Source organism: Diadema antillarum, unplaced genomic scaffold, assembly GCF_040938485.1.
Source record: "Diadema antillarum isolate AM-2024a unplaced genomic scaffold, OU_Dant_1.0 seq00000182_RagTag, whole genome shotgun sequence".
Taxonomy (NCBI): domain Eukaryota; kingdom Metazoa; phylum Echinodermata; class Echinoidea; order Diadematoida; family Diadematidae; genus Diadema; species Diadema antillarum.
The window spans coordinates 988071-1004617 of NW_027271249.1; the positions used below are offsets into that span (position 1 = coordinate 988071).

At 40.6% G+C, this 16547-nt stretch overlaps 1 protein-coding gene across 1 annotated transcript in view; it reads left to right on the plus strand.

Moving 5' to 3' along the window:
- Positions 1–14167, plus strand: part of LOC139728478 (uncharacterized) — a 38722-nt gene extending 24555 nt beyond the window's left edge. The window contains exons 2-8 of the mRNA XM_071639416.1: positions 5445–5697; positions 6352–6485; positions 7782–7975; positions 8541–8736; positions 9379–10183; positions 10970–11173; positions 12049–14167. Of these exons, the coding sequence (XP_071495517.1) occupies positions 5445–5697; positions 6352–6485; positions 7782–7975; positions 8541–8736; positions 9379–10183; positions 10970–11173; positions 12049–13823 (3561 nt within the window). The 3' untranslated portion in view covers positions 13824–14167. The remainder of the gene's footprint in view (positions 1–5444; positions 5698–6351; positions 6486–7781; positions 7976–8540; positions 8737–9378; positions 10184–10969; positions 11174–12048) is intronic.
- Positions 14168–16547: the final 2380 nt, after the last annotated feature.

Below are 16547 nucleotides of genomic sequence, written 5' to 3' on the forward strand. Positions count from 1 at the left end.
TTTATGTTTCATAAATGATATTACTAATGATATATCTTCCAATATTCGTCTTTATGCAGACGATTGCATTTTGTATAGGTGTATTAATTCACTTGAAGACTGTGACGATTTACAAGGAGATCTTGATGCTTTGGGTAAATGGTCTAAGACATGGCATCTTGACTTTAATGTTAATAAATGTAAGATTATGAAAATGTCACGGAAAAGAACAAAATATGATTATGATTATGTTTTATGTGAAAAGAAATTAAGTATAACTCATTCAGAAAAATATCTAGGAATAATTATCAATGAAACACTCAACTGGAACGATCATTGTAATGAAACGTATGTTAAATGTAATAAAATTATTGGTGTCATAAAAAGGAATTTTTTACATTGTCCCTCACATGTTTTAATCAGTTTATATAATTCTCTTATACGTCCATGTTTAGAATATTGTGCTGCTGCATGGGATCCATACAGATTATCTCACATTAACATACTTGAGCGTGTTCAGAAGAGGTTTGTTAGATTATTGTTTCGTGACTGGGAAACAGGTTATGATACGTTGTTGCAAAAGATACATTTCTCGAAATTAATTACAAGACGTAAGTATTTCAGACTTATAATGTTTTACAAAATGATAAATGATATAGTGAATACTGGACAACAAAGAATTACACGAGAGAACAGATTTGGTAGAAATGATCATAATAAGAAAGTATATATCCCGTTTGCAAGAACTGATTATTTCAAATGTTCTTTTTATCTCAAGACTTCACAAGAATGGAATTCATTGCCAAGTAACATTGTAGCCAGTACATCTCTTTCTCGCTTTAAATATTTATTAAGACAGTTTTTATGTATGTGAATTCATTCTACAATGTATCATGTATATCATATAAGTCTCATTTGATGAATTTTAACCTTACTCTGTCCGGTGCAATATTAAGGTGCATATACTATGATATAGACTTTTTTTTATGTATTCGTCCATGTTTTAATATTCCGCTAGTATACCCTGCAATATGGTTTGTTGTCTTAGATGATTATTCCTCTCTTGCGATATCACTTATTTACATTTTATCCTGGTTACCCATTTTTTGTGCAATATATTGCTGTTCAGAAGGCCAGAGTTTGATTTCATTGTCATTTTACAATAACTGTATTATATTTGTACCTATATGTATTTAGATTTTTGTATTTCAATGTTCCAATCATAATTTTTAATTTGTTTAATTTTGTGATGATGTACTCCAGGGGTGCAGACATGCATGGGTATTCGTACCTTTTTTTGCACCCCTAGACATGTTGTTTTTGATTTGTCTGAATAAATACAATACAATACAATACAACATATTTGTGGAGATTCAAGCATATTTATAACAGTACTTACAACTGTGATGAGTTATGGTAGATCCGTGTTGCTGAATTATTGACCTATTTAATACATGTACATGCATACATGACTTTTTTGCCTTTGTGATTACGTAAGGGATTGCAACCGGTTTTACTGCTGTTATACGAAACATGATAAAATAACTGTGTAATCCAGCGGTTTTCTTGGTCAAATTTGGCCCAATTTTACGGTGTTGTTTGACTTTTATATTCTTGCAATTTAATTCAATGGAAAATGGAAAGCATTCTCCCCTCTTAAGCCAGGGAGGAGTTTGGGTAAACAGACCCATATGAGCGAAAATGAAAAAAGTGGGTACAGGACCTTGTGTTACGGGTACCAATGAAGCGGCAAGTGAAGTATGAATGAGAGAAAGGCGTCGTGGACGATTAAATTGCTAGCTATCACCAAAATCAGCAAACTTCAGTGGAAATTTGAATCAGCATCCTTGTCCAGACATACTAGTATCCTGGAGTGTAACTGACCACGTCACAGCGAAATTAAACTTTATGATGCCTATATTAATATCAAATTCTGTATCAAGTAAAAAAAAATCATTAATCCATCATTCAGACACAGGCAGAAGTATAGTCAGTGCATTTCAGACTCAAATTAGGCCAACTGAATGTACTATTGCGAAGATACGATTGGTCGTGTTCTTTAATAAAGTCCGTTTCTACAATTGTATTAATCCATCCATCTATCTATCCATCCATCTATCTATCTATCTATCTATCTACCTACCTATCAATAATTACTTGTCTAACAATCAATATAATCTACAATTGTATTAATCCATCTATCTTCTATCTATCTATCTATCTATCTATCTATCTATCTATCTATTTATCTATCTATTGTTCCATATCTATCTATCTATTTATCTATCTATCTGTCTTTCTTTCTTTCTTTTTTCCTATCTATCTATCTATCTATAGATAATTATTTACGTAACTAACAATCAATTCTAGGTAACAGTCTATCTACATTATGCTAATACAGAAATCTTGTGATATCAAAACACTTTTGTGAAACCTGTCCTGATACTGCCACGAGAAGTCAGCTCACATGACACAGCGTTGCCGTTAGGTGGCGCATGTCAATTTGTTAGCTGGAGGTAAACCGGGGCTACTTCTTCAATCTCTCAGTGATTCACTAACGTGTATACCTTCGATGAGAAAAACATAATATTTGTCTGGTCTCCGTGTGATTAACAACTGAAAGTTCTTGTTTATAAACGCGATTTTACTTCCTGCTGTAAATAATAATAATGATAATAAATAATAATTTCTGAAGGTCGTGTGGTTACTGTGTATTGCATGGACAATGGCGTTGTCTTGTGACAGTTGTGTGTGTGTAAGTGTTTGTGTATTCTTTTTTTATCCGTCTTTGGTATCGGTTCTGTTATAACAGGCTTTCATCTATACTGACCACAAAAGTGCTCTCGATTTTCAACAATATGATATTTTGTACCGTGTCTGAAACTAACCCGCTACATGAGTATGCTTCCGAGTAGGCCCACATATAACAACAATCCATTCTGCTTTTACCAACCCATGCCTGTACGGTAGCTATTTATTTGCCTTATTTTCCTGTGCCATTCCCGTGTGGAATGTATTTGTATTTTAGTTTGTACTGTTGCACTGTATAATTATGATTGTCTGTTTCTTGGTCAGAGGATTATGATAATAATAGCAAGTCATTCTACCACACCGTCTCCAGCAATGCGTTGCAATTGCATTAATTTTCATGAAACAAGGTCTTGTCTTGAATGGTCTGTACTGTGTACATGCACTGCAAGTTTCTGTTCATACTTATCATCTTTTTACTTTGTCATTGGTTTATAGCGATTTACTTTTGTTCATATTCATAAGGAATTTAAATGCTGAAAATAACTGGAAACGAACAAATAATTGCTTTGAACAACTTAATACGCACATTAAAGGATTTATTGATGGTGAATCGGGGGGGGGGGGAGGGGTATTCAGAAAAGAAACCTTGCATAACGATTTTTTTTTTTCAGACAAGCATCACAATACAGGAAGTTTGCCGTCGAGGACCACTGCGTCAAGGATTATTTGTTTTGAATTCTAGCGTAAACAGTCATCAAGTGGTCTGGGGTTATAGCTGTTCCGCGAGGGCACACACACACACACACACACACACACACACACACACACACACACAAAAACCACCAAAAACTATTCATTTCACCCTTGTGGAAGTCGGTCCCGGAAGCGGAACTTCCGTTACTGTGATTTATGACCATCAGATCTAAGGGTAATGATCTTGTCGATTCCTGATCCGTATATTATGAACTTCGATCGGTGGTATTTAAATGCAAAGTATAGACGCATTACTTCAGTCAGTGGAACATATTATGCTCAGTATACACCAGTACAATTATATCCATCGGAAGGTTGCATTTTGTCATAGCTTGCGGTAGAACAAATCGTTATGGACGAGCCGGACAGAAAATATTACTTTGACGAAGACTCGGTAAGATAACAGATATGATAATGTAATGCGTATGATACTAATCTGTATATATACTGGTATAATTATATCTAAGGCTATCGAATAGTAAAAATGTTGCTAGCTTGTTTCGTCCTTATTGGTTTGAGAAATTATGATACTGTTTGGCACGTTGATTGTTATGTCTTATCTCTTAATCAGTTGTTATAAGACGTGGTAAACGGATCTCAGTAATTGTTTTCTCTTCAGCGCGGCTCATCAATAGTATCTTTATAACATTCCAGAGGCCCCCCCCCCATAATGTTTGTGAATATCATTTGCACCCATTGTATTATAGGCATGCTTACATTTTAATTAATGTTGTCGCTTAGCTAACTGTGTCGTTCGTTATAATTTCTTTTACGATCCTCAACTACATTTTATGGTATAGTATAATATACTTCACTCATGGCAGCGCTCTCGCTCGAAATGGCATTGAAAAGTTGACACAATGGTAATGAAAGGGGAATTTGCCCCTGTAGTTCACAACTTCTTGACACGAACGTCGTTTTGAAACATGTTACCATGAGTCCATCATCATAGAGCAAAATACATCTTTTCTAGTAATACCTCACTAGTTATATAACAGTGAATATTCTGGAAGTTTTTATTTTAAAAAGCAGCTTTTATCGCAGATATCTCAATGTAACAAGAATGGAGATATGTCGTTTTGCCATCAAACTCCTCGTATCGAACTGGGAGAACGCTGTAATAGGGCTTTTCATGAAATAGGACGTAAGACCTCAGAGTCATTAGATTTTGATATTTCGCACTGAATGCAATCAAGTACAGCAAACTTTACGCCGTTGATTAGATTTGATGTTTACATGGATTGTTTCGTATTGCATTAGATCATCTCTCGTGCTATGCATTAGTCTAGTGAGCAACTGAATTAAAGGAAAGCAAAGCCAAGATATAAATGGATAGAATGAAAACAAAATGACGTCACAAAGTGTACTGTAGTAGTCTCCTTATCCAGCGATGACGGCACCGAAACTTAAAAAAAAAAAAAAAAAAAAACATAACTTTTAAATCGCTTGTCCAATCTACCTCAAACTTTCACTGAGATTCTGTTCTACTGATACACTTCTTGTACCCAATCCACATTTATATTTCGGATTTGGTTTCATTGAAGCGGAAGGAAAAGTGAATGTCAACATGGATTAGATGTGATTAAATGATTAAAGGCCTACTCAAAGAATAGACCATACCTGCTACAATATGTAGCTGAGAAAATCTCAAGAGCTGGTCATTTTCACTGAAATTCTGCATAAAGGAAAAACAAATTCAAGCTTACGCAATCAAAATTACACAATAAGAAAGAGTGGTATTCACTTCCTTTTGTCTAAAAGTTCAAAGTACAAGGATATCCGTGTTTGAAATTAACTTTCGATTTGCTTCCTTCCCATAATGTTGTATGATATTACGCTGTAGAAGGTACTGCATAAATGTTGGAATGCCTATAATCTTGTACAACACGGTTGGTTGCATTTCCTTTAGCCCACTTCGCCACTGCTGATTACACACATTTTCACCATTTTCTCCCCCGCAGGAATATGCGGCCGATTACTCACAGTACCGCCTCTCATCTCTACTCAGCCAAATCGACCCCCATTATGACGTCATCGTCATCGGATCCGGGTACGGCGGGTCCATTGCGGCTAGCCGCTGTTCCCGGGCAGGAAAGAAGGTGTGCGTGTTCGAGAAGGGCAAGGAATGGTGGCCGGGAGACTTTCCCGAGACGGCCTTCGAAGCGATGAAGAATATGCAGATGACGTCAAAAGACTGTAGCACGCTAGAATGTGGTGAGTTGAAATGAAACTTTACAAAGTTTTTTTTTTCATCAATTCTGATGAAAATGAGTTTCCTGGAATCACACCGGGGGAAAAGATGGATAGGAAAGACAGAGAGGGATCAAACACACACACACACACACACACACACACACACACACAAGCAAACAAACAACCCAGAGATAAGGGAGAAAAAGAAGGAGTGAGGGGAAGAGAGAGGTATGACCTAGTGATGAAATGCGAGAGGCGCATTTTTAGTATTTTAGTCACCAAATCCTCATAGCCACACACAGCCAAATGCACTGACGCGTGAATCAATGAAAATAACATGCATAGGTACGGAATACAGTGGACTCCCGTTTTAACGAAGTCCTCGGACCGGCAGCTTTCTTTCGTTATATCGAAATTTCGTTATAACCTAACAAAATTAATAAAAAAAAAAAAACACAACAAAGAGCTGGTAATGTTGCGACCTGAATTTCATTCGCTGTGTTAAACCAGAATTTCGTTATAACCGTGTTCGTTATAACGGGAGTGCACTGTACCGCAATCAATTGGTAAGAGAGCTATAGGATTTGCATGTGTATAATCTATACAATTACATTGACTGATGATTAAATTCTGTCGTGTTTCCATTTCTTCTCTTTCTCTGTATTCCGCATGGAGGCAAACCCACCGACCTCTACGACATCGTCATGGGGCCCGAAGTCACCGTCGTACAGGGATGTGGCCTCGGCGGCACGTCGCTCATCAACGCCAACGTCGGCCTGGACGCTGACCCTCGGGTCTTCGAAGATGAGGTGTGAAACTGTACTCATTGGCATGGTGGCAATGTCTGCCCACGCCTTATTATTATTAAGGAGCTTTAGATTGAGACGACGAGTGCGTTGGACGTTCTCCTCTCCCTTTCGTTGTGCTGAAAAGTAGCTTTAGATTACGCTGGGACGCAACGTATAAAAAATAAAATGGCGCCCCCATATGATCGGTGCATCAAGTAGCTCCCTACGTCGCAAATTATTGTGCGGACGCAAAAATAGCCCAGAACGCGTAGTGAAAACTCAGGCGCGCGATACGCGATTCTGCTCATGCTCAGACCAGGTTTTTTCCCCTCTGAACGTCCCCGTCGCGAAAATCTAAAGCTCCCTATTATGAGACAGGAAGGGGGAGTTAGTGTGGGTGAGTGGGGTCATGATTGTCTATCAGGAAGTGAACGTGTCAGTATATGGATAATACTTTAAAGGGATATCATACTATTAAGTTTGATTGAGATGGGGTTTCCGATGTCCAACTTTTTTTGTGAGATAATGAGAAACCTTTTCTGAAATAGTAACAAGCATACAATTCTTAGAGGAATTCAAAGTTTATTCGATGGAAATTGGTTTTGAAATGGCTGAGATATCCAAACACAAAGAGACCTGTTATTAGGACCACTTTGTTTTACCTTGTTTTTAGATATCTCAGCCATATCAAAACCGATTTTCACCAATGAACTTTGACTTCCTCTTATAAGTGTATACTCTTTGTATTTCATAAGTGGTTTCTAACTGTCTCACGAAAAGTTAACATCTGAATCCCCATCTCAACCAAAACCATACAATTCCTTTCATCAGACATTTTGTTTTTTCCTGTCTGGTGTTGCTGTGCGTGTCAGAAGAGTATCGATGAGCTTTGATAGGGATGATTGTAAGTGTCAACTCAATTTGAAGTGTCCAGCGTGTTTTTTTGGATCATTTTAAGAAAGAAACAAACAAAAGCGTTGTGATATGATGACGTCATTGAAGTCCTTTCCTTAATTACTTTTGTGGTTGGGAACGATTACCACTACTATGGTGAACATAATTATGGAACTTTGACATTTCATAACTTTCTTATTCCCAAAGTCCGATTCTTTCGACTTATCTCGCCTGATTTGCGACACTGTTGATTAAAGCTTTTGAGTGCTTTGAGTGCAAATTGGCACAGAAAATCCCGTAGCATGTTACACACTGTCCAAATCTCTCTGGCACATAAAGGGTTAAATGAACTTGCACATGGTGCCGAAATGCGATCGTGTTTTGTAACGTTATCGTACTTCTTCTGATATTTGCGGTTTAAAGGCGTGGCCGGCAGCTCTCCGTAGTGACATCACTAACTTGAACGGAGTAGATCGGGACCACGTGATGGCAATGCTGAAACCAGTGGAGTACCCGGATGCCCACCCGTCGTTGCCCAAGCAGGCTGCCATGAAGAAGATTGCCACGGAGATGGTGAGGGACATCGAGGACCTTGGGGTGGAACATTTCTGGAAAAAGTGAGTATCAGATCTTTCCTCAGCAACAGCCTTCTCAATTTATTGTATCATATTTCGATGTGTATAATATATATCTCTTCTCATTTGATGTTCCTTATACTGATATTCTTTGTTGAAATTAAAATAAAAGGACTTGAGTGAATGAATGATTGATTGAATGAATAAATGGTGAGTGAAAGACTTATTGTTTTGTCTGGTGTTGTTTCCATGATAAGTAAGCCCAGCACACGAATAGATCATTCTACAGATCTGCATTATGTAACAAGTGTATTCAGTTTTGCAGTTAATTGCATTCCCTGTTTTTTTTTCCTTGCAAAATATTGATTTCGTTTTCTTGTTTTGGTATTCAACTCCTTCCTTCGCTCAAATTTTCTTCTTTCCTCTCTCACGCCATCTTTCTGTCTCTGTCCCTCCAAATCACATTTTCTCTTCATCTCTTTCATTTCATGAGTGTTGATAATTATCACGATTACGGAAAGATATAAACAGCTTGACAATAATAAATATAATCGATGCAAACAGCTCACTATCTGGTTGTTCTGGTGTTGTGTCCGTTTATGTGTAGGGCGCCCCTCTACGTCAACTTCAAGAAAACCAAGAAGAACCACGTGGGGATTCCCCAGCCGGCGTGCGTGGGCTGCGGCAATTGCTGCAGCGGTTGCAACACGGGTGCGAAGAACACTCTCAACATGAACTACCTGCCGGACGCAAAGGCCCACGGCGCGCAGTTTTTCACCGAGGAAAGTATTGAAACAATGAATGTAATACCAGTGCAATGTTTTTAATCAGTTTATCTCAGTCCATATCTCTACGTCTGTCCAGGTATACATACATGCATGTATCGTGCATACATTATGATCAATATATACCTGTCTGTTTATCTTTCTTTCTTTTTTTTTCTCCTCTCACAATATTTCTATCTGTATTATCTATGTTATAATGTATTTTAGATTCATATGTTATTACATTGAATTGGTATTCCTTTTTTATGAAATGAAGTAGGACTACAGCAGGTGGCCATGAATATTTTATTTTTAAACTGAAATATAGTCTTTAGTTTGATGATCACTATCTATTTCAATCAATGTTCAGAAAGAAGAGGGAAAATTCACCTTTCACTCTATCTGTCTTCTTACAAGACCAGTACCTTTACAAACAGTCATCGATGTGTGAGAAGTGAAACCTACTTAAATTTTTGTGCGAAGAGACCATCCTACTATTCATAAAGCCATAAGATAATTAAGAGCCTACTGCAAACTGTTGATTAGTCATGTTAGTATTAAACATGACAACCTAAACGTTCTTCTCTACGTACGGTAATTATTGCGAAGGACAGGCAGAAGTGTCTATTATGTAAACTATGCCCGTCACGTTTAAGTCTTTTTTTCTTTATCACATGACAGGTCGAAGTGACAGCGGTAAGCCGAGATGAGTCCGAAGGTCGGTGGTTGGTCCACTACCGCACCCACCACCAGGACGCGTTCGACGTCAACGAGCGTACGGTGTCGGCGGAGACCGTCATTCTCGGAGCCGGCTCGTTGGGCTCGACCAGTATCCTGCTCAAATCGGCTGCCCGTGGCCTTGCCCTCTCGCCGCGACTCGGGCAGGGGTTTACGACTAACGGCGACGCGCTCAACTTCAGCTACAACGGCACGGACAAGATACGCGCAGTTGGTGTGGCACTTGCCGAACTCTCCAAGAAACCAAAGACAGGACCTGGTCCGTGCATCACGGGGTTCCTTGACATGCGCCAACACTTGCCGGACATGCCCCTAGAAGATGGTCTCGTTCTTGAGGACGGCACTCCACCCGCAATCCTAGAGGTGCCCTACCAACTTCTTCTCAAAACCACCATTGGGGAAGACACGTCTCCATGTGAGAACGAGCTACAAGAACTGATCAACTCCATCACAGGCAAGGCTTTCGAGAACACTTTAGCGTTTCTGTCGATGAGCCACGATTCGGCCGACGGCCAGCTGCGCCTGGACGAGTCGAACGGCCGAGTCTGGGTTCACTATCCCAAGGTCGGAGAGGGGCGGAATTTCACGAAAATCTACGACGCTGCCCGATCGGCCACGAAGGTGATGAAGGGTGAGATCATTGCCAATCCGATCTGGAGCGGAATCCTGCCAAAGCTCACCGGCAAGAAGGGAGCAGTGACCGTCCATCCCCTCGGCGGCTGCATCATGGCCGAGTCCGGAAAATCAGGTGAGAGAATGTGACGTGTTTGGCGTCTATACATGACTGACTGTGCATCCTCAGCGTTTCTCACTGTTTGTGTAATCTGAAAACGAAATTCATGTTGTATGATTTCATGTGATTATACAACTGCAGTCACCCTTGCAAATTAAAGGAAGTGTTTTTCTCAAGTACAGTGTAGGCTTTAAAAAATGTATGTTGCTGTTGTATTGTTTCATTCGTTGACGTACCGAATAGGCTGTAAAATAATTGTAATTGTAATATAATAATAGTAATAGTTATAATAATCATTATTATTATAATGATAATGATAATAAAAATAGTAATAATGATAATGCCAATAATAGTAATAATAATGATAACAATAATAATAATAAGAAAATATGATGAAATAAATGAAACGGTAGTGATTTTGATTTGTGTAGTTTTATATACCCCTTTAGTGTGGAGGTAACTATAGTAGTACGCGAAAGCAGTCCAGCGTGTATGATACATAGTATAATGCATTCAACTAAGAGAAGCTACGCAATGTAAACTAAAGGGTCCACTAGAGGAATAGATGAAAGCGATCATCATCAACCAGAAACGGCTGGCCGTTCCCTTGATGTACAAATTAAGGGTAAAAAAATCATCCTTTTGAGCAACTACCCACTGCTGTTATCCGCTTAATGTCTGAAGCAATGACAGTGGAATTGGTTTAAGTGACTCACAGCATCTGCATGATGATTGGGGATGAAATTCAGATATACTGCCCTCTATGCATTCATTCATGACCGCTACCAATTCTCACAACAGGTGTCGTAAACCATGCGGGTCTTGTCTTTCGGGGAGACACGGACGAGACCTACCCGGGACTTCTCGTCGTAGATGGCGCTGTGATGCCTCGTAGTCTTGGCATCAACCCCACCCTCACCATAAGCATGGTAGCTGAACGGTGCATGAGACTTCTGGCGCAAAGAAACGGGTGGAAGATCAGCTACGACTTCAACAAGCCCCTAGGTGAGTTGAGTATTTGAGAAGAGTAACAGATGTGGTGTGAGTGAGAAGTAAATCAGCCACATGCAGACTTGTAATGGATACCCATCTTGCGAGGTATAAAAATCTTGCCCCATCCCTACACCTCCTCTGATCCAAAGTATAAAACACGACTTTCAAATAAGCAAGCAGGATTTTTACTTTTTGTCTTTATTAGAGTGTTTTCCCACTTTTACCTTCGAGATACCACCCCCCCCCCAAAAAAAAAAAAACAACAATTACACAAAATATTCTGGAGTTTTCTATCAATACCGTTCTGTGGATTTCGACGGATGGGATGTTATACAAAGTTTCTGTGGATTTGCCGTTCAATAGAACCTGACGTAGAATTAAATTGACGTTTGCGTATTACAACCCGTCTCACGCAAAAGGTGATATTACGTATAGTGCTTAGATACATAGTGACATTGTTTGATATGACTCGTGAACGAAATTTATGTAAACCAGGATTACTAATTCTGATCATGAACGTTAAGACCCCCCCCCCCCCCTCCCCATTTCTCCGCCACACACACTCCCAGTAGCAGATCTAGAGGGGAGCGCACCGGGCGCGCCCCCTCTTTAGCTGTTGCTAAAAATAAAGAAAAAGAAAAAAATGAAGTGAACCCCCCTTTGCGCCCCCTTTACAGAATTCCTGGATCTGCCCCTGCACTCCCAATACTTCAGCACTACGGAAAGCCATTGTCTAATAAGGGTTGAGATGACTTCGTTTAGAATCCGTGTGAATATAACTTTTTCGAGAAAAAAAGGAAGCTAAGTGTATGATAATTTACTCCAGATGGCAACTGAATCAATCACTTTGAATATGTCTCATCTCCTCGTTTGTTATCTTTTTTCAGAAAAGAAATCCAAAGGGGAATGCAAACCAGGGATCAGTTTCACGGAAAGGATGGTGGGTTATCTCGACGTCAACGGCACCAAGAACGATTGTGAGTTCACGCTGACCATTGAGAGCAGCGACGTCGAGCACATGTTACAGGTCGACCCGGAGCACGAGGCGACCATTCACGGCACGGTGACGTGTGAGGCCCTCGACAGCAAGCCGCTGACTGTTTCGAACGGCCGGTTCCACCTGCTCCGCGAAAGCGACGACATGGTGGAAACGAGGGAGATGGTGTACGAAATGTCCCTCCACGGAGCCGACAAACGCTACGAGTTCAAGGGTGTGAAGGTGGTGCACAAAGACACGGCCCTCGAGATCGGCGTTACTGATACGACCACGCTGCAGATAACGATCAGAGAAGAGGACGCCCCCAGCGATCTTATCTTCGGCACCGGAGTGCTGGAAATCAAACTCTCCGACTTCGTCAAGCAACTGTCCACACTGGAAGTCACGTGTTGCTGTGAGAGAAAGGAAAAGATAAAGTGGAAAGCGGCATTCGGAACATTCTTTGCTGGCATCTTGCTTGACTCTTACGGTGTTTTGAATCCGTACGGCTTGAGTACTCCGGTCGATCCGACTGCAGAACCGAGAGAGCGACGGCCGTTAAAACTGAATGGACACGACCCGGAAGTGCATCAAATAAGGGCTCTTGATGGCACGCACCTCCTTCTGACCAGGTACAGAGGGGGCACGAAAGGACCAATCATCTTGCTCCATGGGCTGGGAATGACACATCGTATCTTTGCCTTGGACACGCAGGAAACCAACCTCGTCGAATTCCTTGTACAACACGGCTACGACGTCTGGTGCTTGGACCTCCGGTTCTCCATTGCCCTCCCTTCGCACAAGAAAGGATGGTTCATCAACGACGCGGCGGAGAAGGACGTCCCACCCGCAGTAGACTACATGCTGAAAGTCACAGGCGCACCGAACATTCAGGCTTTCGTGCACTGTGCTGGTTCGGCCACTATGCACACGTGTCTGCTAGGCGGACACCTTGACGGCAAGATTCGAAGTATGGTTGTGTCGCAGGTGGGCTTCCGGTTTGTTGTCAAGCGACTGAATCAGCTTCGAGCCGAGGCGCGCTTGCCAAGGTTCCTCCAGTGTATCGGCGTGAAGGGGATGAGTGCGTACACAGATATCGAGGACGCGTGGCACAGGAAATGCATGAATCGAGTCTTCGACACCCTCTCGAACATCACCACAGAAAGCCGGGAGCATTGCGACAGCGATATCTGCCACAGGATCACCTTCATCTACAACCTCCTATGGCGGCACGAGAACCTCAACCCGCAGACCCACGACACCCTCCACGAGTGGAACGGCTACGTGCACGTCGACATCATGAAGCACTTCACCAAGTGCGTGCGGCACGGATATATAATCGGAATGTGCGACACGGACGCTTACCTTCCCGACTTCGATTCCGAAGATCGGCTCCAGTCGCCCAAATATCTTGCCGCAATGAAGCACTTAGACCTCCCCATCCTGTATTTCAGCGGGAGAGAAAATAAGTGCTGGCACCCAGACACCACCAAGCGGAGCTACGAGCTGTGCCGGGAGGCGAACCCGGAACAGAGTTACGAATGGTTCGACTTGCCCAACTACGGACACCTCGATTGCCTCATTGGCAAGGACGCTTCCGACGATGTTTTTCCAAAAATCTTGGAATTTTTGGAGAAATACTCCACGCCGGCAGACATTCCCCACAGTGGCCATGGCGACAACTAACGATATAAGGGAGAAAAACTATCCTACCGTATTTATTACGGTGCTGTAAAGTGTTATTCCTCGTGAGCACTTAAATCGAATGTAATACATGTATTTTTTTTTTGTCACGTACTCCATTTCAAATTGTCCGTCTTCTATGGAGAGGCAGTTGCTATTGTTAGAAAACAAAAATGCCAATCAGTATTCCATGCAAGTACTCGTTTTTCATGACGCAATATTGCTAACTATTTAATACTAGTATAAGAATTATTCTTCTCCATCGTTTTAGTATAATGTTTTCAGCCTTTAGTTGAGACTAGAGAAAAGGTTAGTTAAAAGCAAACAAATTGTGACGTCAAAGAAAAAATTAATCAAGAAAATTTTTTTAGCTCGGTAAGTGGAAATGATGACGAGGTCGTACAAAATAGGTTAGAAGCTGTTAAATAGGACACACTGTGTATCATTCCGTCCTTTGCCACATGAGAATATTGCTAATATCTTTAAAGTGACTCTAAATTCTTGGAAAGTGTTAGATTTCTACGTGGTTATTTACTTGCAGGAATTTCCTTCGTCCTAAGGGTGTTTTAAAGAAATATGAACTATAGCCAGAATGATTTTGTACGTTCGTAGTCAGAAACAAAAATAAGCAAAGTATGAATTTGTTTTTCACCAACAAAGAAGCGAATCGAACAGTAAAGGGACCAGGGAAAAGAGAGTAATAATTATATGGAAAAGTGTTCGATGGAAGGACAGATATGAATATTCAAAATTCGAGAAAGAGAGAGGAAACTATACACAGGCGGGGTTAAAGTTAGAATTCTTACATTGAGTACTGATGTATTTTTGAGTACCTATTTCCTTTGCTATTTGGTATGGTCAATGTATAATCCGATACCGAAGAGAGGAAAAAAAATTAACTTTCTCGAGTAGAAATTGCATTGTGAACTTTGTTCTACTTTGCTATTGTGATCTTTTACCCGCTATTGCTCAAATTTAAAGCACAAAGCATGAATTCAACATTAAAATAAATTTGTCTATTATAGCGAGTAAAATATTGAACGTGTATTTTGAATCAAACTTGCCAGGATGATACCGTGTTGTAATAATGTTGGTTTGTATGATATAACGTGTGTGCTTTTAGTTTTCATTGTGCCATCTTAATACATGTACTTTTTGTAAATGAATGTATGCATTAAAAGTTTGTTTGCTTTTTGTTTTTGTTTTTTTTTCAGGCCGTCGTATCTTCATGCTATTGGATTATTTGACGATAGCCTTCTGCATTCATAACTCACATTACATTGTACCGTAATCCAGTCAGATCATGGTTTGTTCCATTATCCTGAAAAGCTCCAAATCGAAGTGTTAAATTTGCCTTTTTTCAACCTTTTAATAGTCTATTGTTGTTGAAAATTTCAGTCATGTTCAAATATGTACAGAGTGTATGCCTTATTGTTTTTTTTTTGTTTTTTTTTTTATTGGGGGATGACTGGCTTTCATTTGTAAATAACTTGCATTGAATTGAATTGAATTGAATTCAAATGGTTTTAATCACTGAATCAAACACAGATGTGGCTTTTGTTGTTCGGAAGCATCGCAGGACAAAATCGTGTATGATAGAGCTAACATTTGTAAATGCATCAATTGGATGTTCAAATAATGTATCGTATCAGTGATGTGATTGTGATAATTGTTGTTATTGTTATCACGCTGTTTCAAACTGTCATCATTGTCTTTGTTATTGTTTCAAATGAGTATTTCCACCAACGTCATCACCGATGTCATAATGATATTTGACATTGTTTTCATTACTACATTTGTATTACTCTTAACATCATTGTTGCCTTTACAGAGGAATGTAAATGTTTGTGTAGGCAGGAATGCAGCATATAAGAGGAATGCAGGATATTTGTGTAAGAGGAATGCAGCATATTTGTGTAAGCGTCACACGAAAGATGGACACTATAGCCGGGTTCACACGTACACCAATTAGCGGGATACAAATCTCGAGATTTGCATCGCGATCGTCATCCCGAGTTTTTTGCACGTGTGGACAGAAAAAACCCGAAAATTAGCGGGATAAGCATCGCGATGCTAATCCCAAGAAATCTTGCGCTGGTTCGTCAATTAGCGGGATAATTGGCCGCGCGCTGGTACGTGTGAACGGTCGGGATTACAATCTCGAGTTTTTACATCCCATCATGCAATGCGCACATCACAACAGCGAGGCCTCTGCGAAGAGGTCCTTCACCTCTTTGGAGCACAACAACAACAGCGCGCGAACCACACCACTGACGCGTAAAAGACAATAGACAAAGGTAAGTGCGCGCAAGCAGTGATAGAGAAGGGCGCTGTGTGACCCAGTTTGGAGGCTTTGTTGTTGTCTCTATCGGCAATTAGCGGGATAATTCGGTACGTGTGGACGCTCGCCAAATTAGCGGGATACCGATCGCGATCGCCATCCCGCTAATTTGGTACGTGTGGACGCTCGCCAAAAAACTCGGGATGAGCATCGCGATCGTCATCCCGCTAATTTGTACGTGTGAACCCGGCTAATATGAAAGAAATGCTCTAATTCGGTTCTGATCGTATAAATACCGGGCCATTTGTGAGGGCATTTTAAGACATACATGTAGTATGACCGCATGTGGAGTTTCTCAGGCTCCGGCAGCAACTTCGTGAGCGGTAGCAAAATCTTCGTGTAGCCCTCGTGTTTCTCTTCGTGCGTCCTTTGGCTAATATAAGGGA